Below are 26,849 nucleotides of genomic sequence, written 5' to 3'. Positions count from 1 at the left end.
AAAAGGCAGAATGGATTTGTGCTTCAAGCTTAATGAGCCTGTCCTTTGCTCTGTGATAGCAAAACAATACTGGCAAACACCCTCTCCTCCATAGAATTCCCTCCAGACTGACCCAGCCAGAGAGATCATCAATCGTTTAACTGCACTGATGCTTGACATGCTATGGTTCACTGCAGTCACCAATTTTCTGCTGTTGGCAGAAGAGGTGAACTACTGGGACCACAATCATCCCGAGCTTGCCATGAGGTTCTCAGATCAACCATGAACTGGGGGAGGGTGTCATGCCTGACTCCTTCTCCCTTTTGATTCAGTGAACCAACTGTTCCTGGAAAACTGGCATTTTTATGGGCGGGCTGGAACTGGCTGGAACTGTGACATCATACAGTGGTGGATCACCTTCAGTGCCAGACAGAACTGCTGCAATGACTGGAGCTAAACAAAGGGCACCATGCGCTGCAAACACTTGAGGCACGGGTCTGATAACCATTCACTCAGACAAAGCTCACAAAGTGCCCATAAAGTGCTATTCTAGTGTACTTTTTCAAAGCAAAATAATTTCTTGCTCTATAGATTCCAAACATTCTGAAAAATAACAGCTTTGTGGACTGAATTTCACTTTGGAATAAGATGTGAATATGATCTAAATTCAACAATCAGCAAATATATATCAATACCAGAAAGCCTAAGGCTGATACTAGATTCTAATGGTGAAATCTCCTCTTTAATAAACCACACAGCTCTGGAATATGGAAAAATAATTGGAAGTCATTAACCATAGATCAAAATTAAAAATTAGAATTCTCAGTTATATTTGGTATTGGAAAGCACAAATTGAACGAAAAACAGTTAACTTCCAAATGAGCCAGCACATAGTTTTATACATAAATCTTGATGCAGACTTTGAGTTGGTCAGTACCTGTCATCCTCTGGAGAGGCATGCTGGATGTGAATCCTGGGACTAGGAGGTCGTTTCCTATCTAGGGAGTGAAACCACCTTTTCCACCATGAAACAGGAAGATACATAGACAAGTTAAACAGAAACTGGGAACCAGAAACTGCCAGTAAAGGCTTAGCGGTAGATGGCTGACTGGGAGTGTACCCCAGGTATCTAAACACAAATAACATGGAAAGTAATTGAGATTTTACAATGGTAAGTCTTCCCATGAATGATGCAGAGTTGGAAAATGGTGATGGCAAATGGTGATGTTGTCATTCCATCTTTAATGTAATTGTTTGAATGTTTTGATCATATTTGCATTAATTTGAAGCAAAATGTATATCAAAAGTTTCATTACAGAGTGGGGGATGGATGGCAATCTGCCAATACTCTAATATGTATCTTATATAGCTTGTTTTCTTCCCCACACATGAATAAATTATAAGCGGAATAGATAGGGTAGACAATGATAATGATTTTCTTAAGGTAGGAGGTCAAAACAAGGGGGAGAACTTTAAACGAGAGGAAAGCTTACACACAGAGAAGTTATGTGCTGCCGAAGGAGGTGGTGGAATAATATTGTCACCACATTTGAGAGGCATTTAGAAGAGTCTCAAGTAGGCACGGCATTGAAGGATACAGACCTAATATGGGCAAATGGAATTGGTGTAGATGGGAAAACCGGTTGGCATGGATGTAGTGAGCAGAAAGGGCTGTTTCTGTGCTGTATGACTCTCACGTAAATGTGTGATCTTCCTTGTTCACAATGGTGGATTTATCCAATGAAAGATGTGTCCCTTCCGTTGCTTTTGAAGAGTGTATCTGTTCCAATTGCAATAGACAAGGCTTTTCCCACATACTCTGAAAGTTAGGTGGAAGCCTAGGGGGTTAAGACTTTTTCACCAATCTGCCTTAAAATGCTCAGTTTCAATTCCATTATAAAATATTATCTGTGAATTTGCCATTGTTGTTGACATTGAGAATCTGCCATCAAATGATGATAAAAACTGTGATCACTCAATAGGAATGGAGTGGTCCAGAGTTTGATGAAGTCCTGCTGAGGTGTTGTGTGTAGATGACACTAACTCAGGATCAAGGGCCTGAAAACGGACAGTGGATCTATGCTGATATGTCTAATTCTACTCGATGTAGCATAGGTGACATGTACAAAATGTTCAAAATGAAAGCTGACTGAATGAATCATAGGAAAACTAGTTTCAAAACATAATCATCCAATTTCTCTTGGCAATATTTCTTCTATGATGCTCTTCAGACATACATGGAAGAGCAGGAGTTCTGACAGGAGGAAGCTAACGTCTGGTTATTCCTTGTCACAGAAGGGGGCCAAGAAGAGACAAGAAGGTATGCCTCAAAAATTGGTACATGATACTCTTCAGGGTACTGAGATACCCATGTCCTTTCTTGGTTCGGATTCGGTGAATTTATCATCCCACACACTCAAAACACAAGCAATGTCCTTGTGATTGAGAGAAGTAATTGTGCATGATTAGTACTGATAGGTACAATGATTGGTAAGGATGTGGTAGGCCAATGATGAATAATGACTAGTAATGCATGCAGAATCACACACACCAGAAAGCACTACCACGTTAAAAGTGCATACAAGCCTTTACACACACGTTTTACCTGAGAGGTTAGAAATGGACATCATATCAATTTCTCTTTTCCTGTTAAAAAGTCCTAAAGCCAATTACACAACATTTATTGATAATCCAATGCAGAGCAATGGCTTGGAGGATGTTTTTTAACTAGCTTTACATTGGAGAAAGTTGATTCTTTAAATTATAGTATATGTGTTGGAATCTTGATTCTAATAAAGTGATCACAGTTAGGGCTCTGGTGTTCCACAATGAACCACCAATATTTTAAACTGTTCTTGTTCAAAGACATGATTAATATGGAGAATATTCTCAGTATCTGTGTTCTCAGTAGTATATGATCTGGGTTAGCTGCAGCTCCCTATGATGCAGAGTAAGGCCCTGAGACCTCTGCCGCACCTGCAAGAATGACTCCAGTTTTCATCATTTTAATGAAGGCAAGTAGATTCTTTCAACTTAAGCTAACTACAGAAAGATATCAGAAAATGTAAAAGAAGTCATGACTGGCTAGCTAAAAGCGAAATTAGTGAAAGTTTAAGTTTTCTCCTTTTCATGTTTATGTCTCGCATTTTTTAGATTTTTTTTCTCTGTAATGTCCAAATAATTGAAGTGGTGTGGAGATTCTAATTTATCTGCATTGAATAACATGAGTGTGATTTTTTCTGTGGGGAAAGTATTGTGAGGGCAAAATTCACTCAAGTAACTGTGGATTATGCAACAGAAAAGGTCTCAAGAAACACTATGGTACTAGTGACCTTTTTGAGTAAATCAGGCCCTGGATTAGTCAAACTCAGCCAGGCTAGTATCAAAACCTACCAAGGAAAAACAGGATGACGTTGAAGTCATTCGAAAAACATACAAGGATAAGAAGGGGATTTACTAGCTTGACCTTGTTTGACATCCAGTTGTTTTCAGTCCCTGCAATGTTGTATTGTGTCTAAACACATCACCATCCACTCTACAAAACCACTCTCTGGCTGGGGCATCGTTCCAGTTCGCTGTTTACCGCTGAGCAATACAAATAAACATCAAAGTACCTCCTGTCAGCCTTGCAAAGCTGAGTAAACCTGGCAAAGCAGCTGAAGGTGAGGAAAAGGGAGAAGAAAGCTGCCACAGTGCTTGTACCTTGTGCAGTGCTCAGACAGAGCTGGGTGGTTTCAATGCATTTTACCTTTCCAATTTAAAGCCAAGCACTATCTACATACATCTTGTAAATACTCATAGCTTTAAGGTGCTCTGTTCAAGGATGAAGCACAGCCTAAGGAGAATAAAAACTCTAAATAACATGGAGAAAAGCCCTTAATATGTTGACAGGTTTTAAACAATGCATTAATGCACATTATTTACTTTTGTCTTTGATACATTTTGTTTTTCACCAGTAAAATATCTGGCAGAGTTGTGTACCACTGATTATTTTGTTTGTTTCTATCTGCTCTCATTGGAGGATTAGGCTTTGCCATCATGATACAAATATAAAAAAACAAGCAAGCACTGAGTTTCAAAATCCCTGGCATACAAATTTTTGATCTTATGAATATATTCTGATCAATTTTTAAACAATTTCTTGAAACAAGTTAAACCTCCCTGACTTCCTAGCAGAACGTCACTAGCAAGTCTGTGAGACAAATCAAGTGGTTTGGAGTTGGACTGACCATGCATCTGACTGCTGCTGAGGGGGTGGTGATATTTTAGGTGGGAATGTTTGCAGGTCTGCATGGGGATGGATTTGTCAACCGTTGTCTAATTGTACGCTGTCTTTCTCAGGGTCAGGCAGAGTATTTCTGGGTGTTTGGGAGTTATGAGCAAAGTGTGGCTGCAGGCTGGCAAGGTGGATGGGGATGGATTTGCCAGGTGCTGTGGGCACCTGGCATTTCCATGTCTTGCCTCTTTGCTCCTACCCCATTTTAGGCAATAGACAATAGGTGCAGGAGGAGGCCATTCGGCCCTTCGAGCCAGCACTGCCATTCAATATGATCATGGCTGATCATTCTCAATCAGTACCCCATTCCTGCCTTCTCCCCATACCCCCTGACTCCGCTATCCTTAAGAGCTCTATCTAGCTATTTTTTGGAAGATATACAGACAGCTGCCACAGGAGATTGAGGATTTCTGGAAATTTCTTATCAGTGGCTCTCTGTAGGATCTAGCTGTACAACCACTAGTCTTATTGCCGACCAGTTCTATTTTCCCTGATGACTGCTCACACATATGAATAAATAGCAACCAGGAGTAGAGAACTTAACTAATAATGCTGCTTGTAAAATACACCACTTGCTAAGCTTTATATTCCAATGAGTGGTTATCCCATCAGACCTATAATTAATCACAGGCCAAATTGTATTTAAATATTACTCGGAAACTCAGGTACGTTTGCAGGCAGTGACTAAAAGGACTTACCTTCTTTTTAATTCAAGTTAAACTGTCAGGACATCTACTTGAATTCTGTTTAAAAAGATTCAATTTCATATTCCTACTTCTGTTTTTAGACATTAGCCACTGGGTAATGAGATACTGTCAACATATGAAAGGCTCTCTACGAGCTGGAGGAAGAAAAGGTAAGCAAGGAAAGCAAAAATATTGAAATGCCAAGCACTCAATGTGAAACATATACACACGGTTAATATGGTTCATGTCTGATGATTCACCTAAGCAAAAGGGCAGAAAACATTGTAAACACTTCATACTCTGAACATGACACAAATCTAAGAAGCCTACAGGGTCACAACTACAGAAACATGGAATCATCAGCACAGATGACAAGGATAAAAAAGGGTTCGATATACCTGTCTTGTTCTGGTGACTGTAAACTAGTATCTGGTCTCAAACAGTTGGTACTAGCACTCCTAGCCCTGTCAAGAGAGTGCTGTATTTCACTAATGCCAGTACATGGGATCCAATGGTGGAAGAGAAGGAGGACAGGGAAGGAAAACAAAGAAGGAATATAATGTTAGATCGTAAATCATAAAGGCAATGCACTCTTCAAAACATAATACAAAAACAGTTATGAATTCAATCATTAAAAAATGCTGGAAAGTTGGAAGGATGAATGTTAAAACAATCAGTCAAAAACCGAATCTTGGCACAGTTTAAGCAATCTTTGACAATCATTTGCTCATGTTGTTCAGAGGGGGTGTAACCCATTCATTAGCAAAAATCAATATAACAAGCGAGAGTTGGAGTGAGTTTGGGAGATAATGCAGCAGCATGATTAGATGGCTCATAATTAGCATGCTGATGATTTTTGCTTGTAACTCCACAAAATGCAGCAGCATTGCACACACATTTGAATGTTTGATCTGGGTGGTTTTAGAACTTTGAAAGATATTGTAATACTGGTTCAATCCGCAAAGGTCACATTTCAAGAGCTGCCATTGGGCTGCAAAGTTTCCTCTGAGCTGGGAATAACACTTGTCTGCGTAATGGAATAACAAGTGCAACAGCTAACCTTGGAGGTTGCAAAAGGTAAAAACACAAATTGTGGATTTTTGGGATTGATGTGTTAATTCAAGAAATAACTGAACACTGCAAAATGCCAAGGATCAGGTGGAAGAATGATGGGAAAATCTTAATGTCCTCTACAGACCAATATAAAAACATAATGGGTTTAATAATTCAGGGAGATCCTATTTTGTATGATTTGTCTGAACAGCATGCAAAACAATGTTTTTCTCAGTACTCATATCATTAATAAACTATTATCAATCCCATTTATGTGCTTATTATAGCTACAATTTTATATTAAAACTGCTGTATACATAAGCTCAGGCTGGAATCTATTCATATTTTAGCATTATCTGCAAGATTGCAGTGAATGATTTTGTGTGAGCTGAGTCAGTAAAGATGAATCAGCAGAAGACTGACATGTAATCAGTGGAGCCAGACTGAAAGATCTGGGATCAGCCCCACACTATACAAAACACACACAAATCAAGGAGATCTGTGATGCAACAACTCAGTATATCAACGTTAACCTTGCAAACGGCCAACACCATTATCCCAGGCATGGGCTGCGTACTCTAAATTCTCATACAAAGGAAAAATATTCTGGTTCCAATGAATCACCAAATCATGTTCTATGAACAACCTTCCTCTGCCTCCTCCCACGACTCTGTCCAGGGACCACGACAGTCCTTCCAGGTTAGGCAGAGGTTCACTTGCACCTCCTCCAACCTTATCTACTGTATCTGTTGTTCAAAATGTGGACTCGTATACATCGACGAGACCAAACGTAGACTGGGCGATCGTTTCGCTGAACCTACCTAATCTCCAGGTTGCTAAACATTTTAATTCTCCTTCCCATTCCCACACTGACCTTTCTGTCCTAGGTCTCCTCTATTGTCAGAGTGAGGCTAAATGCAAAATGGAGGAACAGCATCTCATATTTCGCTTGGGCAGCATTCAGCCCAATGTTATGATTTTTGATTTCTCTAACTTCAAGTAACCCCAGCATTCCCTCTCTCTTTATCCCTCACCCACCCAGGTCACACCAGTTTCTCATTTTCACCCAACAAACAGCTAACAATGGCCTGTTTCCTTCATCATCGTTACTTTTTTGCTTATCTTTCATTCATTACTCTTTATCTTTCTACATCATCTTCAATATCTCCCATTTCCCTTTCCCGTGACTTTCAGTCTGAAGAAGGCTCTCGACCAGAAACGTCACCTAATCCTTCTCTCCAGAGATGCTGCCTATCCCACTGAGTTACCAGCTTTTTGTGTCTGTCTTCAATAAAATGTTGTTCTGATACTTGAAACTCACCAATGCCAATAAACTCTCCAGTTCTCATTGGGATGCCTCTCAAACCATTTCCATCCATTGGTGACAATATCCTGCACATCACCCGATATTCACAGCTGGACAACCCGCCAAATTATGACTAATATCCCCCCCGTCTCCCTAACTGATGCTGCCCTCCCTCATATTCCTCCCTTTACTCACTCAGACTAGCATTACCAAGTTACACTACTCCCTTCCTCACTGACACCACCCCGACCACCCATCGATACTGCACTCTCCTTCACCCACAATCCTCCCTCACAATGCCATCTTCCACACTCTGTGCTTCCTTCCTCACTTCTCTGGGCCCTCACTCATTCACACTCTTCCCTCCGTTACTTATTCACACTGCCGTTCCCAGTGTCTTCCTTCCCTCTGTCCCTCCCACTCTTCCCACCATGCCACCTCTTGCACTCAATGCATCCTTCCCCACTGATATTGGTAGTCCTCACTCCCATTGCCCCTTCTCCATGTACATAGTTGCCTCCTCACTTACACTGTTCCTTCCCTCTTTCCACTCACAGACCCTGCACTCATACAGCCTCTCCATCTCTATTTCCCTCTCTCGCTGATACCCGTTCCATTTGTTACTTACTTTCCTCCCTCCCTTCTTCAATGGTGTGGTTCAACTCTCCAGATCTTTGATATCATTTGTGAAAAGGTGAATCCTCAGCACCAACTTCTGCAGCTACCCTTTGCTCACAACTCCAAAAATGATGATTATTCCTAATCTCTATTTACTGTTATTAACAAACCCTTAATCCTTAAACCTATCTCAATAACAGAGAATAACACGAAAACAGGCAACAAAGAAAGGCAATTTGCAGCGGCAAATTAACCTATCCATCGGCACACCTTTGGAATGTTCAAGGACACTAAATCCACAGGTTACCGAAGAATGTGCAAACTGAACTTGGGTCACCAGAGATGTGGGCAGTAAGATCTACTAACATGCCAGCCCATATGTGCTCTGTGATGCAGAATTTTATCAAATGCCGCCTGAATCATATCATATCATATCATATATATACAGCCGGAAACAGGCCTTTTCGGCCCACCAAGTCCGTGCCGCCCAGCGATCCCCGTACATTAACACTATCCTACACCCACTAGGGACAATTTTTACATTTACCCAGCCAATTAACCTACATACCTGTACGTCTTTGGAGTGTGGGAGGAAACCGAAGATCTCGGAGAAAACCCACGCAGGTCACGGGGAGAACGTACAAACTCCTTAAAATGTCCAAATACATCATGTGAGTGCTTCAACTGAACTGAACACAATACTCCAAGTGTAATCTCACCAACAATTTGTACAGCTGCATCATGATGTTCAAACATTTGCACTCAATACCCTTCCTAATGACGGTAAGTGTTCCAAATGCCTTCTTCACTGTCACCATGACTAGCCACTTTTATGGAAGCATGCACCTTTACTCCCAGATCTCTCTTTTCTACAACTCTCTCCAGGGATCTACCATTTACTGTGTAAGCCTGACCTGTTTTGACATATCAATATACGAAGCATTACACTTGTCAGATTTAAATTCAATTTGCCATTCCTTAGTCCACCTTTCCAGCTGATTTAGATCCTGTTGTAAACTTAGATCTCCTTCCTCAATTTAACTTTTCCACCAATGTTGGTATTGAAAACAAAAGGACAATGGCTTAGGGTTAGGGAAAAGAGGTTTTGAGGGCATTTGAGAAATAATTATTTTCACCCAAAGTGTGATTTGAATCTGGAATAATGCAAGCAAAATGAGTCGTCTCACAATATGTAAAAAGTCTAGACTTGGGGTTAGTAACTGGCATTGGTGTAGATGGGGAATTGATGGCAGACATAGGCAATATGGACTAAAAGGCCAGTTTCTCATCAAATTATAGTCATACAGCATGAAAACAGACACTTCGGCTCAAACTGTCCATGCCTACTAAGACGCCTACCTGTATTAGTCCCATTTGCCTGGGTTTGGCCCTTATCCCTCTAAATCTTTCCTATCCATGAAAATGTCCAAATGCTTTTCAAACATTGTAATTGTACCTGGCTCTACCACTTTCGCTGGCAACTCGTCTTATATTCCCAGCGCCATATCTGTGAAGAACTTGCCCTTTAAATCTTTTTCCTCACACCTTTCAGCCAATGCCCTCTAGTTTAAACTCTGCCCAGGGAAAAAGACTGTGATTGTCACCTTATCTCTGCCCCACATCATATTATCTCTATAATGTCACCCTTCAACCTGCTTCATTTGTGAATCTTATCAGTACTCTCTCTAGCTTAATTCACACTTCCTGTGGTGTAGCAACCAGAACTGCACACAATATTACAACTGATGCAACATGATGTCCCAATTCTCGTACTTAATTCTATTCCACAAAGAGTGATGGAAACAGAGTCTTTGAATATTTTAAGGCAGAGCTGGATCAATATTTATGTGAGGGAGTAGAAGATTATGGAGGGCAGATGCGAAAGCAGAGTTTAAGTTACAATCAGATTAGCCATCATCATATTAAATGGTGAGGCCAGCTTAAGGAGCAGTAGCCTCCGACTGCTCAGAGCTGTACGTTCACATGTCCATAGTCCTCCAAACTAGGTATATAAAACTTGTGGAAGAATCAAACTGTTACTGAATTGATCGAAACTGAGCCTTCTGAAATAATACATATGTGTAGTCCCCCTGCCATTGACCTGTCAAACTTGATTCCTTCGCCTCTTGCCTGATTGCAATCTGGAAACATCAGGTGTCCATTACTTGCAACATTTTAACCCTTGCATCCTCTGCCGATCCAGTGTTAATTGGTATTAAGCTAGGCATTGAGACTTGCTGATATAGATAAGGCCTATGTACAGAACACTCCAAAAACTAGGGCAGGGGTGTAAAAATAACATAAAGGATTTATAGACAGTTATTCATAAATCCACTATGCTGGCCAATTTGTCTGATGGTTAAGTTATGATTCAATTTTAATATTTTCAACTTCTGTTTTAAATCTCTTCATGCCTCACAACACCGTACCTCTGCAATCTCCTTCAACAATACTGGCCTCCCATCCGCATTCCTCCATTTCTGGCTTCCACTATCGCCAGGTGTGCCTTAAAATGCCATGCTCCCATCCTCTGGAATTCCTTCCCTTAACCCCTTTTTTTATCCTTTACGGTGCTATTTAAAACTGCCTCATTGCCAAAACTATTGGTCATCTCTCCGACCATATTTATTTGCCTTGTGAAAAATGTTATTTGCTGACATAACTGAGAAGCATATTTGGATGCTTCATTAGAAGTTCCTCGTGAACACAATCTGCTGTTGACTTAATCTGAAGGGACTGGAATAGAAAGTGTAATTAATTATGCCTCAGTTGCATAAAGTTATGTTGCAACTATATCTGTTGTTCAGGGCCGAATACGACACTTTAGGAAGGATATACTTCTCTGAAAAGAGAAGGTGCGGTACGGCATCACCAAGAAGATGCTAGGTATAAAGTTAAATTATGAGGAAAGATTTCATGAATAAGAATTGCGTTGACTGTGGCACATGTTAAGGAGGATTCTCGTTAACGTGTTTAAGTTGGTTTAAGTTTTTAGAGGATAGGTGGAAGTTTCATTCTTTAGGAAACGGGGCTTCCCCTCTTCCATTATAGATGAGGCTCTCACTAGGGGCTCCTCTATATCCCGCAGTTCCGCTCTTGCTCCCCCTCTCCCCATTCGTAACAAGGACAGAAACCCCCTTGTCCTCACCTTCCACCCCATCAGCCAGCATATACAACAAATTATCCTCCAACATTTCCGTTACCTCCAACGGGATCCCACTATTGGCCACATCTTCCCATATCCTCCCCTTTCTGCTTTCTGCAGAGACCGTTCCCTCCGTACCTCCCTGGTCCACTCGTCCCTCCCCACCCAAACCACTCCCTCCCCAGATACTTTCCCCTGCAACCACAGGAGATGCAACACCTGTCCCTTTACCTCCCCCCTCGACTCCATCCAAGGACCCAAACAGTCTTTCCTGGTGAGGCAGAGGTTCAGCTGCACCTCCTCCAACCTCATCTATTGTATCCGCTGTTCCAGATGCCAACTTCTCTATATCGGCGAGACCAAGCGCAGGCTCGGCGATCGTTTCGCTCAACACCTTCGCTCAGTCTGCCCTAACCAACCTGATCTCCCGGTGGCTCAGCACTTCAACTCCCCCTCCCACTCCCAGTCTGACCTTTCTGTCATGGGCCTCCTCCATTGTCATAGTGAGCCCTACCGCAAATTGGAGGAACAGCATCTCATATTTCGCTTGGGCAGCTTACACCCCAGCGGTATGAACATTGATTTCTCTAACTTCAGATAGTTCGTTTGTCCCTCTCTATCCCCTCCCCTTCCCAGTTCTCCCACTGTTTTCCTGTCTCCAACTACATCTTATCTTTGTCCCGCCCCCCCCCTGACATCAGTCTGAAGAATGGTCTCGACCCGAAACGTCACCCATTCCTTCTCTCCTGAGACGCTGAGTTACTCCAGCATTTTGTGATACCTTTGATTTGTACCAGCATCTGCAGTTATTTCCCTACACCTCTATAAATTTTTCTCTGTTAACCTAATCAAAAACTTAAATTGTTAGGCAAGGAAATTAATGATTACAGAACCAAGCTGTTAGACGGAATCTAGATAGAAATCAGGCCTAAACTTGTACAGAATGGTGCAACAGGTCAGAGCACTCCTGCTTCCATGTGACTGCATATCCTTTTGGGTTGTATAGTTTAGTGCATACAGCAGGGGGCAGTCGATGGGCAGTTTTTTTAGTGATGTCATTTTTTTGGAAATGCATTAGAAGATGGCTAAAGTTCTTTAAAGCTAGATCCCAATGTTAAATATGGCCACAGGAGGGTGAGTAAATTCTATTCCTTGTTCTTCTAATAAGTAGCAGGAAAGCACCTGGAACATCCAGACACTTTCAACTCTTCTTACCTAACCAAGATGTCTGTAAATGACAATATCCGTGACTCTCGACTCTGAGATCTGTCCAGTCTATGGCTGGATTTAAAGCAGGAAGGCAAAGTGTAGCTTCAGAAGCAGTTTGAAAATTAAATGTTAAAAGAAAAATATTAATTCATGCAAACATATAGAATAATCTGGAAACAAAATTTCACATACATTAAAATAATTAGATAGCAAATAAGGTGTATTATGATAAGCAAGAAAAATAACAGAGGATGTTAAATACATTCCAATAAACAACAAATTCAAATAATGCTAAACTCTGTCCAATCTCTTGAAATACGTTCCCAGGAGAAAAAAAGTGATTTGTCTGCATTTTAACTAAAATTGCATTTTTATCTTAATTTAAAAAATACTTTTGGGTATCATTCCCCAAAACCAATAGCTGATAGTTGCATTCATTTTTAACAATTGATTAAAGGTTTTGACCTAATTCCTGTGAAATCTAATTGAACAGATGAGATTCATTGATCAAAAGTGAAAATAGCAACGAAACAATTAACTAGAGCAAAAAATAAAGATTAACTTACACTTAAACTAACATGGCATATTTCAAAAGAATAAATGTGAAGGAGGAAAGAATTCGACAGCAAGAAAAAGATGGATTAAATGAATGGAGTCCAATGTGAAATCTGTGAGTGCATCTGTAACCATCTTGTCACCAAAACATGGTAACTTGTACATTCTACATTTCTTCATACCAACATTGTGGCAATGATTTCAAACATTGGGGTATATGGTAGGGAAACAAAAGGGGATAAGTACATGGTCAGGTAGATAGGGGTTTAAACCAACCCCCAATCATGAGTTGCTGGCTCAGATCCATGTTAGTCCCATGGTTTACCAACTGGTCATGTTAGTTCCATGGTAGAGAAGCCAGTCATTCTAGTTCCTCAACATACAACTGGTCATAAGAAATGTTATGGCATAGTTGTTAGTCATGTTATACTAGCAAGACATGCCAGTCCCATGGTGTACCATGTGGTACTGCTTACCCAATGGTATATCAGTTGATCATGCCCAATGGTCTAGTCTAGTCCCATGATAGAGCAGTTGGTCACACTAAACTCATGGTATGGCAGCTGGCAATCTGTAGAGCAGCTATCTCATGCACAACAATTTAAGAAGAATGTGTTGTCATGAAAATTCAGGAGAGCCAGCAAACCAGGAGATTCATGATTCTCTGCAAATCTGTGCATCTCTGCTGTAAACCCACTGCTTTTACTTATTAAGAAAAGGGGATACAAAAAGCATTCTACCATCATAATCTGTGCATTTAAACTTTCAAACTTTCATTCACTTTAAACATTTTGTTTATATTGTTAGTCTCGCTTCATTATTCAATCTTATATGTGCACAATCACACCTCTAACAATATTAAATTCCAGATGAAGAAGAGTCCTGATGCAAAATGTCACCTATCCTTTTTCTCTAGAGATGCTGCCTGACCCACTGTGTTACTCCAGCATTTTGGGTCTATCTTTGCTCTCAACCAATATCTGCAGTTCCTTTTTATTACAATTAAATTGTAGCTGCCAGGTTCCTGCCTATTTCACCAGTCTGTTGGCTCTGTAACTTGTGATAAATATCTTTAACAATTAGTATTTTTTAAGTTCAAAGTGATCTCAATTTTGAAAATGTTTCCTGTCTGCCCAAGTGCAGGCTGACAATATTTACGAAAATGATTTGTAGTCCAAGTACCAAAAACTGGATACACTGTGATCATCTCTCTCTCGAAGAAGAAGAAGTCAAAGGCAAGGAATATTCGGATTCGGAGCCTATGACAAGTCAAGTGCCGCAGGGGTTGGTGCTGGGACCACTATTGTTTGTTATCGACGTTAACGATTTGAGGACAATATTGTTAACAATATTAGTACATTTGAAGATAACGCCAAAATTGGTGCTACAATGGACTGTGAGGAAGGATATCTACATTTACTACAGGATTGTCCAGTGAGGATTTATAGGTATAGCTGAGCAATAAAAAGTGGATGATCACCTTGGTGGCAGAGTACTGCAGGCTCCCAAATAGTCAACGGGAATTAGAAGAGCAAATATGCCAGGAGATTGCAGGCAGTTACAGGACTACTAGGGGGAATTTTATTTTACTTCCCCAATATAGACTAGAACTGTCATAGTGCAGAAGGCGTAGATGAGGTGGAATATGTCAAATGTATTCAGGAAAGTTTCATCAGGCAATATGTAGAGTGCCCTACACCAGAGAAGGCAATGCTTGGTCTACTCTTAGGAAATTGGGAAGGGGAAGTAAATTGGGACTGATGTGTTCGTGGGTGCAGTGACCCAAAATTGCTCAAAAGCAGTGACCAACACACAGTTCTATTAGCTTTAAAATAGTTGTGGTTAAAGAAAGGACGGGTACGTATATTAAAATTCTGAATTGGGGCAAGGCCAACTTGATTGAGGTAGGTGTTTGCAGGCAAAGTAATGTCTGGAAAGTGGGATGCATTTAAAAGTGTGTTGACCAAAGTTTAGGGCATGCATGTTCCTGTTAGAGTGCAGGGCAAGGCATGTGAGTGTAAGGAGCTCGGATGATGAGAGAAATTGAGGCTCAGGTCAGGAAAAAGAAGGAGACATGGGACAGGGAAAGCTGGGGTCAAGTGTATCCATGAAAGAGTTTCAGGAACTGAGGTGCAAACATAGGAAGATTAGGAGGGCAAAAAGGGGGCAAGAGATAGCCCTGGCAGATAATATTAAGGAAAATCCAAGGAGATTATTTGTATATGAAGGGGAAGAGGGTAACCAAAGAGAGAATAGGGCCACTCAGAAACCAAAACGGTCACCTTTTATACATGAAGATTGGGGATCTTGGGACAGTCAATGAAAGTGTCTTTAGGACAGTCAGTACTATGTTCGAGGAAGTGCTGAACGTCCTAAGGCGTATGAAGGTAGACAAATCTCCCGGACCTGATCAGATATATCTGAAGACACTGTGGGAAGCCAAAGAAATTACAGGCGTCCTGGCTGAGATATATGATTCATCATTAAATACTATCCCTTTGCCCAACCTGCAATTCCCACCTACTTCTCCCCCCCCCCCTCTCTCACCCCTCACCCACACCCCCTCTACTGTCATCCCTCTGGCTTCTCAATCTGCAACTCGTCATACCTGTCTCACACCTTCTGCTCTTATCTTTTGCCTTTGTTCCAACCATCTGGCTATCAAAAAAAACCCTTGCCTGTCCACCTATTACCTACCACGAATTGTCCTGTCTCTCCCTTTTTCCAGCTTTCTTCACCCCCCCACAATCAACCTGAAGAAAGGTCTAGACCCAAAACATCACCTATCCATGCTCTCCAGAGATGCAGCCTGACTTGCTGAGTTACTCAAGAACTCTGAGTCCTTTTGTGTATTAACCAGCATCTGCAATTTTTTGTTTCTACATCATTAAATACAGGTGATGTGCCAGAAGACTGGAGGGTGGTTATTATTTTGTCTCTATTTAAATAGGCCTGCAAGAAAAACCCTGAAAACTATAGATCAGTGAGCCTAACATCTGTGATAGGCAAGTTACTGGAGAATATTCTGAGGGATAAGATAAATATGCATTTAGATAGACAGGCGCTGATGAAGGATAGGCAGCATGGTTTTATACGTGGGAGATCGTGGCTCATGAATCTGATTGAGTTTTTTGAAGATTTAACCAAAAAGGTTGATGAGGGCAGAGCTGTTGACATTGTCGAGATGGATTTTGGCAAGGTATTTGATAAGGTTCCGCACTGTAGGCTGTTCTGGAAGTTTAGATCCAGTGGGATCCAGGGAGACCCAGCTGACTGGATAGAAAATTAATTTCATGGAAGGAAGCAGAGGGCGATTGTGGAAGATTGTTTTTTGGACTGGAGACCTGTGACTCATGGTGTGCCTCAGGGATCGGTGCTGGGCCCATTACTGTTTGTGGTTTATATCAATGATTTGGATGAGAATGTACAAGGCAGGATTTGTAAGTTTGCAGATGGCACTCAAGTGGGTGATATTGCAGATAGCGAAGATGACTATCAAAGATTAAAGCAGGATCATTTAGACAAGTGGGCTGAGGAATGGTTAATGGAGTTTAATGCAGATGCATAAGGTGTTGCATTTTGGGAAGTCAAACCAAAGCTAGACAAACACAGTGAGTGGAAAGGCTCTGGGGAGCATTGTAGAACTGAGGGATCTAGGCGTACAGGTAGATAGTTGCTTTAAAGTGGCATCAGAGGTAGATAGGGTGGTCAAGAAGGCTTTCAGCGCATTGGCCTTCATTAGTTAGGGTATTGCAAATAGAAGTTGCGATATTATGTTACAGTGGAACAAGACATTGGTGAGGCAATATTTGGAGCATTGTGTTCAGTTTTGGCCATCTTACTATAGAAAATATATTCTTAAACTGGAAAGAACGTAAAGCAAATTTACGAGAATCTGCCCTGATCTTCCCCAATACCCTCTTTTTCCCACCTTACCCCCCAGCCCTGACACCTTGTTTCCTTTCCCCCTCCCTCACACGAATGCACCTATTGTGTCTCCTTGCCCCACTCTCATCCCCACCCCCATCCCAACGCCCATTGCTCAATGCTCTCCTCATAGAACAGAACAATACAGTACAAGGACAGGCCCTTCAGCGTACAATGCCTGTTTCCTTTGGTTTGTAATTCCTATATTTACTTGTACCCCTGAAATACCTTGGGATGGTGTGTAATGTGATACTACTTTATGTTAAAGGTGTACTGTAAAACCCTCACATATTCTTCCAATCTTTTTTAAAAGGTGAACTAACAGGTTAATGAAGCTATCAATTTCAAGTGATTCTGGTGAATTTTTACTTATTTAACATCAATCCTTCCTGCCAGACAACCTCACATTAAGCTCACACCAATAAAGCCTCTCCAAAAGAAGTGAGGTTGGATTTGCAATCAATGGCACAACATTCAAAAGGTAAACAACAATGAACATTTAAAAAAAATCTAAATGAACAAGCCATTAGAGTTTATTAAAATGGCCTTAAATAAATATTTGTTTAACTAATTACCTTCCTAGAAGTCTTTTCAAATGAACAAACTCTTACCTGAGACTTTTGTAAACATTCCCCTCCAGTAAAACAGCTGCAGCATTCCCCTTGGCCCTGGCACAGAATCTTTTTACCCAGTTTGCATCATAAGCATTGAACAATTCAACCCAACTCTTACTTCCTCACCAGACTCTAGGGTGAGTCCAGCAAGGGGCACAGCCTGCCCTCCAGCAGCAGCAACTCACAAACAGGAGCTTCCAGGTTTCCACATGTATTAAAATTCCAGAGTTGCCCTCAGCTCCATGGGATAATAACAGCAAACACCGTCATTCAGGCCATTACTTGGCAAATCCAGGTCACTGGGAATATTTACTGGAAATGTCAAAATGTGATAATGACCTACTTTCTCAAATGATAAAAGTTTCAGTGGCTGGCTTTTTAGAAGATCTCATTAAGATGCCTTGGGCATCAAACTCTGCGAAAGATTCTTGATCTAAACCTAAACCAGTCATTGACACAACTCAGACACTGAATAATTGGGAACAATGTTGTATGTAATGTTCTTGTGTGTGTGTGTCTGCGTGTGTTTGCATGTGTGGTCAGGGGAATGTGAGAGGTTGAATGCTGTCACATTTAATTTGAAATTAGACTGAAGATCACGTGATACTCCTCACCCCATCTCTATCAGTATCTTAACGCCTTAGTCATCTCCTGGTTCAACAACTACATTGTTTGAATGAAAGTCCGAAGTCGTGTCTCCTTGCCCATAGCTAACCGATAAAAAAACCCCTCTGGGACGAATAATGAGATCCCACCAAGCAAGGCCTTGCTCCTGGAAAGTCATGTTTTGGACTTGGTGGATTGGTCAGGTAGTTCCTCGATGCTCAGGAAAGATCTTCAAAGGTTTCAAAGGTCTTTTACTGTCACGTGTACCAATCAAGGTACAATGATATTCGTATTACCTTACAGCCATACACAAAAAAAGCAACAAGACACACAATTACGTAAAAGTTACACGTCCCTCACTGTGATGGAAGGCAATAAAGTCTAATCTACTTCCCTCATTTTATGATCTTATTCAAGTCACTAATATATTTCATGGATTGCTGGTTTCAGAGAGGTTGGCTATACTTCAGTCTAACGGTACCTGTTCAAATCCAAATGTGAGAACAATATATCCAATGTCAGAACTGGAGCTGTGCAAAGTGGTGTTGTAACAATACTGCTCCAGGGCAAAGGCCATAAATCTTACTATTTTATGACATATTAAGAACAGCGATTTGTCTAATGAAAGTTGATCAAATGCTTGGGTGTGCTTTCAAGTGAAAATGGCTCAGAGAAAAATGTTTATATTTTCATTAAATATACATTGCCAGCAACTCTTGCTGACAGCAGAGTTTTTGGAGCTATGTATAAATTACAGAAAAATACAGCTGTTTGAATTAATAAAGATTTTACCAACAATGGAATAAATACTAGAGATCACATGTCATCGTATGTTTATATTGCTGCATGTTAATTTGGAACGTCAATATCTATGGAGAGGATGTGCATTAAACTTGATGGGATGTTAGGAACAGGGGCAAGTGGTATGCCCAAATGCATGATGTAAAAAACTAACATCCAATATAGATGGGATCCTCTGTATCAATGATTGTTTTACTGAATTTGTTTTTGAGTGGCATTGTCAAAAATCTGCTGAGCACACAAACAAATACAAACAATGAAAATGATAAGCTCTCAATATTATTCACCACTAGGATGAAAGGCAGCATTCTAGAAACAGAAAGTGTAGCTGTGTTAAAGCACAACAAGATGTCTGACAATGAACTCATATATTTACAACTGAAAACCATTTTTACGACAGCAACACTAAACCAAAGTAGAAAAAAAGTCATTCACCGATTACCTTCTTTTACAGAATGAGAAAGCAGTCTTGAATGGTGTTGGGCTGCTATATTTACCTGGCAGTATGCAGGCACTCTGCACTCCTTCCTCGTTTTGCTCTGGGCAGCATAAGGAGCTCACTGCACAGACATGATGAATGGGGAGCAATTCAGTGAGGAGAAAAGATGGAGCAATGAAAAAGAAAGTGAGATCTGATGAAGATGCGACTGAATGAACAAATTAAAATATTTTCATTGTATGCTTCAATGATACAAGTACTTAAAACTTACCAACAAGGAACATGTTAGTTCTTGTGATTAAATATCAGAGAAAATTAATTTAAATGTACCATAGCATTAAATGCAGAGTACCTTACAGAATGATGTTCCATTTAATTTATCTTATTAACCGGGGTCATGATACACTTCATGTAGAAAAAAACTACCAAATTACTTGGCAATGTTAAAGAATGCCCCTCATTCCCAGACTCTGAAAATCACATCGTATTTGAATGAAAATTGTGTAAGTAAAATTATTTCCTAACCAAAGCTTTTTTGAGACAATCACTGATGCAATTAGGGTTGCCAACTTCCTCAAGGTGACACGGTGACGTCACCACCCCGCGCCCCACGTGACCTCACCCAGCCAGCGGCCACATGCTCCCGCTCCACCAATGGCGGCTGCCCGGGTTCAACCACAAACTCCACTGGTATTGTGTGCAGGTTTACCAAGGACGCTGCCTTAGTTTGTAAGTTCTGAGGAGGGGAAAGGAATCAAAAAGCCCGGCGACTTCCCGCCCACCCGCCCACCCAACTAACCAAACATGCCCTTCAAGACAGGAGTCTGGCTTGGTTTACCGGCTGCCGCAAGGAATTAAACCGGACTGTCAATGGGGAACCTGCAATTAGTGTCAAAGAATGGCTCAGTTTCTGACTGTTTTTTGTGGATTGAACGAATTCCCGCAGGTTTAAGCAATTTAAGTGGATTGTAACCCGCTGCATGACTTGGAAGCACTGATTTAATGTTACTCCCTCAGGTCGCCAACTCCAAACATTAACTCTGTTTCTCTTTCTGACCTGCTGAGCTTTCCCCCCGCGACATTTCTGTTAAATTTTACAACAAGTTAGCCCAAACCTGTACATTTAAACCCGGGTTTTTATGAGGTCACTGATTATTATTACATTTTGTAGCGATTTCTGGGAGCCCCTAACGGAGGTTGCGTAGCAGCCCGCCTCCCGGCCCGGGCGGCCACCATTGGTGGAGCGGGAGCACGTGGCCGCTGGTTGAGTGAGGTCACGTGGGGCGCGGGGCGGTGACAACACCCTTTGTCCCTTATTTGGGAGTGAGGAAGTTGGCAACCCTACTAATACGGGACAAGAGTGGTCCTGTACGGAACAAACCAATTTAGCCCAAATACGGGATGTCCCGGCTAATACGGGACAGTTGGCAACCCTGGGTGCAGTGCAGAAGGCAACGTAAATATGGATATGTGTAGGGAGGAACTGCAGATGCTGGTTTAAATCGAAGGTAGACATACAATGCTGGAGTAACTCAGTGGGACAGGCAGCATCTCTGGAGAGAAGGACTGGGTGACGTTTCAGGTCGAGACCCTTCTTCAAGGGTCTCGACCAGAAACGTCACTCATTCTTTCTCTCCAGAGATGCTGCCTGTCCCGCTGAGTAAATATGGATATGACAGATGAAGAAAATCACATACAGCTCAGTACTTACAGCAATATGTTCCCTCAACAACAAAATCTTTAAAGATCCCCTACCCTCAGTTTGGGAAGAGATCAACAACTGTCTGGTGTTGGCCTCCAATTTTGTTACACTGGGATAATGGTTCAAGATTTAACTGCAATTAACTGCAATTAATTGTTCCTAACAATACCTGGCCCTTGGTTTTACTGCAGCCCTGAGAGAAGCCCAGTAAAGAAGAGTATATTGAGAGCATGTCTTGAGGAGACTTTGTTGATACTTTCACACAACTTCAATCATCAATGAAAAAAGTGATAATGGAAACTTATTCTTTATCAAAACTACTACTTTTATTTGAAATGTCTGCAATAGCAACAAGGTTTTTTTGCAGGAAATATGTTAATACCCAATTATAAATTGTATCCTGATTCTATCTCTAAGATTTGCCATCCCAGGAATCATATTAATGATGCTTCACTGAAGTTGCTCCATAGCAAGAGCATTCTCAAATAAAGAAGCCACCACAAGACCCCGTACACCAGCAGCACCAGTCCCTGATCCTCTCACTATGACGGTCAGCATACCGTTTGATTTCTTATCCCTCAGCTTCACCCACATGCTTATTCCCAGTGACTGGTGTACAGGAAACCCAGATATCATTATACCTTCCTCTTTCCTTATCTCTCACCATTGAGAAAATCATCTCCCACATTATACTGCACCTGCTTGAACCTAGCCAATCCTTCACCCTGTCCAAATCAACATGGAAAACATTGTGCCTTAATTTCACCGTTTGGTTGCTTGCTGTTTTAATTATATGACATTTTTGTTACTAACCATTTGCAGAAATAGAGCAAGTAACGAGAAACTATTTATTTATTTATTCGTGTCATCACACAACTGTTTGCCAAAGGCGAGCAAATTTTAGTGCCACGTCTTTGGCCTCTGCAAGATCCTTTACAGTGCATGTGTCATGCAGCATGTCACAGCCCAGGAGATGTTCCATAGTCTGGAGGCCCCATCCGCACTCGCCGTCTGCCGCATCTTCAGTATATTGCCACTGCAGCATGTTCGATTTGCTCCTCCCCATGCCTGCCCGCAGTCTGTTGAGAATGCGCCAGGTTATCCACGATTGGTCGGAACCTGGTGGGAGTTTCTCAAAGGGATCGATTGCCATGTGAATGTCATCCGGTGATTTCTCTAGTCTCTCTTCCCAGAGTTTGAGCCTTCTGGACGATGCACTGCAGTCCAGGGAATGGACAGAAGAGAGGAAACTTCTGCGTGATTTCAAACGCTGAGGTTGCAAAGGGTGGTCATGTAGGGGGTGTCTTTCATTCTCTGATTGTCTGAGGTGTTCTTTTTGACTGGCTACAGCTCTTCTGATACCAGGAGGTGCAATGCCAGAGAGTAGGTAGATGTAGGTAAACGAGAAACTGTGAAGCTGTCTATTATCCCCCTCCTCTGTGCTAAGAGAAACTTGCACCTAGTAATCCATCTCATTGTGGGACCTGTACTTTAAAAAAAATCTGTATTTTCTCTGTAACTGGAACAATATATTCTACACCTTGTTTATTTTTTCCTTTGCTCCACCTGATGCACTCATGTATGGTATGATTGCTTGGATAGCATGCAAAACACAGGTTTCCACTGAGTTTCGGTACACCTGACAATAATAATCCAATACCAAGAGGAGTAATCTCTGTTTCTTCAGCCTCTACATGTAACTGAATTCCCTTGTCCCTGGTGTCAGCCTGATGAATCTCCTCTGTCTCCACTTCTGAGCTCCGGGAACCTACACATGACATCTAGAACCAAAGACACACTGTAGGACAAACCTAGCCAGAGATGTAATGATCATTAGCATGAATTCCTTTATGTTCAATGCTCCTGTTTGTGAAGCCGAGTATGCCGTGCATTTTTTAATAGCCCTCTCAGCTTGCACTGTCACCATAGGATTATAATTACACACCCCTAGTCTGCACTGGCATGGCCATAGCATCACTCCTTACTAACTGATTCCCAGATAGTACTCAAAATATGTACATTTAGAATAAATGTCTCATTGCTCATTTGCTGTTTGTGCATATTAGTTTTGGTTTAGAGATACAGGCCCTTCGGCTCACTGAGTCTGTGCCGACCAACGATCACCCGGACACAAAATCTATCTTACACACGAGATGAAAAAGGTGAGCGATGAGGGTAGGAGCGTGGATGTTGTCTACACGGAGTTTAGTTAGGCATTTGTCAAGGTCGTTGATATTGGGCTGTCTAAGTCAAATGGTAGTTTAAATTCAGAAGTGGCTAACCCATAGAAAGCACACGGTACTGGAGGGTGTTATTCTGGCTGGAGATCTGAGAGCAGTGGTATTCCGCAGGGATCTGTGTTGGGATCTCTATTGTTTGTGATATAAAGATCTCGGACATGAATGTAGATGGGTTGGTTATTAAGTTAGTAGACAACACCAAAATTGGTGGTGTTGTGAACCGTGAAGAAGGCTATCAAAGGATACAGTGGAATATAGAACTGTTACATCTTTGGGTAGTAAAATGGCAGATGGCAGATGGCATTTAATCCGAGTGGTACATGTCCTTTCACCCTCACAGGCAGCTTATGTAATGCCTCTCAGCTCTCACTTTTTAGATTTTTTTTTAGAGATACAGCGCGGAAACAGGCCCTTCGGCCCACCGGGTCTGCGCCGCCCAGCGATCCCCGCACATTAACACTCTTCTACACACACTAGGGACAAATTAATTGGCCCAGCCAATTAACCTACATACCTGTACATCGTTGGAGTGTGGGAGGAAACCGAAGATCTCGGAGAAAACCCACGCAGGTCACGGGGAGAACGTACAAACTCTGTACAGACGGCGCCCGTAGTCAGGATCGAACCTGAGTCTCCGGCGCTGCATTCGCTGTAAGGCAGCAACTCTACCGCTGCGCCACCTTTCATCGACATGCATTGATGCTGTTCAGTGGCTCATCTCTCCCTTCATCCACAACTGACTGTGGATTGGAGGGTAGCTAATGTTATCCCACTTTTTAAGAAAGGAGGGAGAGAGAAAATGGGAAATTATAGACCAGTAGGCCTGACATCAGTGGTGGGGAAGATGCTGGAGTCAATTATAAAAGAAGAAATTGTGGAACATTTGGATAGCAGTAACAGGATCGTTCCGAGTCAGCATGGATTTACGAAGGGGAAATCATGCTTGACTAATCTTCTGGAATTTTTTGAGGATGTAACAAGGAAAATGGACAAGAGAGAACCAGTGGATGTAGTGTACCTGGACTTTCAGAAAGCCTTTGATAAGGTCCCACATAGGAAATTATTGGGCAAGATTAGAGCACATGGTATTGGGGGGTAGGGTGCTGACATGGATAGAAAATTGGTTGGCAGACAGGAAACAAAGAGTAAGGATTAACGGGTCCCTTTCGGGACGGCAGGCAGTGACTAGTGGGGTACCGCAAGGCTCGGTGCTGGGACTGCAGCTATTTACAATATACATTAATGACTTAGATGAAGGGATTAAAAATAACATTAGCAAATTTGTAGATGACACAAAGCTGGGTGGCAGTGTGAACTATGAGGAGGATGCTATGAGGACGCAGGGTGGCTTGGACAGGTTGTGTGAGTGGGCAGATGCATGGCAGATGCAGTTTAATGTGGATAAATGTGAGGTTATCCACTTTGGTGGTAAGAACAGGAAGGCGGATAATTATCTGAATGGTGTCAAGTTAGGAAATGGGGAAGTACAAAGAGATCTGGGTGTCCTTTTTCATCAGTCACTTACAGTTAGCATGCAGGTACAGCAGGCAGTAAAGAAAGCTAATGGCATGTTGGCCCTTATGACAAGAGGAGTTTAGGGGCAAAGAGGTCCTTCTGCAGTTGTACAGGGCCCTAGTGAGACCGCACCTGGAGTACTTTGTGCAGTTTAGGTCTCCAAATTTGAGAAAGGACATTCTTGTTATTGAGGGAGTGCAGCGTAGGTTCACTAGGTTAATTCCCGGAATGCCGGGACTGTCGTATGTTGAAAAAATGGAGCGACTAGGCTTGTATATACTGGAATTTAGAAGGATGAGAGGGGATCTTATTGAAACATATAGGATTATTAAGGGATTGGACAGAGGCGTTAGAGGCAGGAAACATGTTCCTGCGTTAGAGGCAGGAAACATGTTCCCAATATTGGGGGAGTGCAGAACCAGGGACCATAGTTTAAGAATAAGGGGTAGACCATTTAGAACGGAATTGAGGAAAAACCTTTTCAGTCAGAGAGTTGTAAATCTGTGGAATTCTCTGCCGGCTCGTGGCATTCTGCTGGATCTGCCCACTGTCAACATGAATGAATGCACTGTCCTTGCTTGCTGGAGAGCATAACAACAGGCACTGATGAGGAAAAGATGTGCATCCCATTGCACACCAAGTCCCTCCATCCTGTCCAGCTGTGGAACTTCAGTTTGCAGGGATTAGCAGAATTTCTCTTCTTTGATCGTTGGGGACACCAGATGTAACAGTGCCCTGCTGGATTAATCCCTCAGACCCCTGGTGTAACATCTTGACTGCTTCTGGATCATTACAGGACATGCCCAGCAGGCAGCAATACTGTGAGTGCAGAGCTAATGTAGCTAAGAGATGATAGGCCTCTGGGTGAATTACTAGAATCTATTGTTTGCATGGTGAGTGATGCGTTCTTTGATCTATTCTGCATCTATTTCACTGAGGACCTTGCCCATATTCTGCAGCTCCACACGTAGATGACCATTTTGGTTCTTAAGGGGGCCCTATTCTTTCTCTAGTTACCCTTTACTTCTTAATATATATAAAATCTCTGGATTCTCCTTAATCTTATCTGCTGGTGATAACAATTTCCTTCTTTAGGCCACCCAGCTGTGATAGTGCTGAATACGGTGCAGAGGAGATTCACCAGGATGTTGCCTGGATTTGAACATTACAGTTATAACTAGACATTGGATCGACTAAGTGTTTTATCTGGAGTGGAAGAGCCTTGGAGGTGACCTGGTTAAAATACAAATAATTATGAGGGGGATAGATTGCGTAGACAGTAAAAAGATTTTTCCACGGTGGGGTTGTCTAAAACAAAGCATCGGTAAAAGTCCTAAGAGGTTTTGGAGGGATATGAGGGGGAATGATCTTAAACAGAAAGTGGTTGAAATCTGAATGTGTTGCTGGTGAAAGGAGATGCTCTCACAACATTTAAGAAGTCATCAGAAAATCACTTGAATCGCCATGACATAGATGGCTACCAACTAAAATTGGGTAAATGAGATAGGTGTAGATAAGTACAATGGTCAGGATGGACCTTGGGGGTGGGGATGGGTGCAAAGGGCCTGTTTCTATATGGTGCCATTCTGTGACTAATGATATAGTACAGGTGCTCCTCAGCTTACGATGGGGTTCCGTTTCAAGAAACCCATCGGAATCCGAAAATATTGTATGTCGAAATGCATTTAATACATGCGATCACGTGGCCGGAAACGAGCTGCGGCTCACTACGGGTCGCTGCCGTCTGCACCATTGCAATGTCGAACTATTGCAAGTCGAAGCATCGTAAGCCGGGGAGCACCTGTATATAGTCACCCCCACTCACTCTCCAAAACATGCATGGTGAGATTGCTGCACTCTGAGCCACTGAACAAAGTCACATTGTGGTTTCCCTGTCTCCCTTTTTATACAATGAAATAACTGAACTATACTCACTGTACTCTTTATACTCACACAGGGAGCTAATCACACAAACATCACATCTAAATCCTATCTTTTAATCATTTTCCGAGTTTCATTTATATAACACACGCTCACGCACACGCAGACATACATGCACACGAACACATACACGCTCACACACACCCACACACAAGTTTCCGCTCCATTTACTCAAAACTCAGGCTGTCAACATATCTTTTCTAGTTTCTTTATAAACGTATCCAAGCATGATGTAAC

The 26,849-nt window shown here is 41.9% G+C and overlaps 1 protein-coding gene across 13 annotated transcripts in view; it reads right to left on the bottom strand.

Annotated features, from left to right (window-relative positions):
• The window catches only part of LOC144593435 (regulating synaptic membrane exocytosis protein 1-like), a 338,785-nt gene that overhangs the window by 67,718 nt on the left and 244,218 nt on the right, over positions 1 to 26,849 (bottom strand). For 8 of the 13 annotated variants that reach the window (XM_078398979.1, XM_078398984.1, XM_078398981.1 and 5 more), the window contains 2 exons: positions 19,273 to 19,335; positions 5,340 to 5,429 (listed from right to left, as the gene is read on the bottom strand). The exons of 2 other annotated variants lie outside the window; for them this stretch is intronic. In XM_078398979.1, the coding sequence (XP_078255105.1) occupies positions 5,340 to 5,429; positions 19,273 to 19,335 (153 nt within the window). Of the gene's footprint in view, positions 1 to 916; positions 995 to 5,339; positions 5,430 to 19,272; positions 19,336 to 26,849 lie in introns of all 13 variants that reach the window. 3 more of the 13 variants (XM_078398980.1, XM_078398993.1, XM_078398990.1) reach the window with 2 other exon arrangements.

The sequence above is a fragment of the Rhinoraja longicauda genome, chromosome 5 (genome assembly GCF_053455715.1).
Source record: "Rhinoraja longicauda isolate Sanriku21f chromosome 5, sRhiLon1.1, whole genome shotgun sequence".
Lineage (NCBI taxonomy): Eukaryota > Metazoa > Chordata > Chondrichthyes > Rajiformes > Arhynchobatidae > Rhinoraja > Rhinoraja longicauda.
This window is presented reverse-complemented; position numbering and strand designations above follow the sequence as displayed.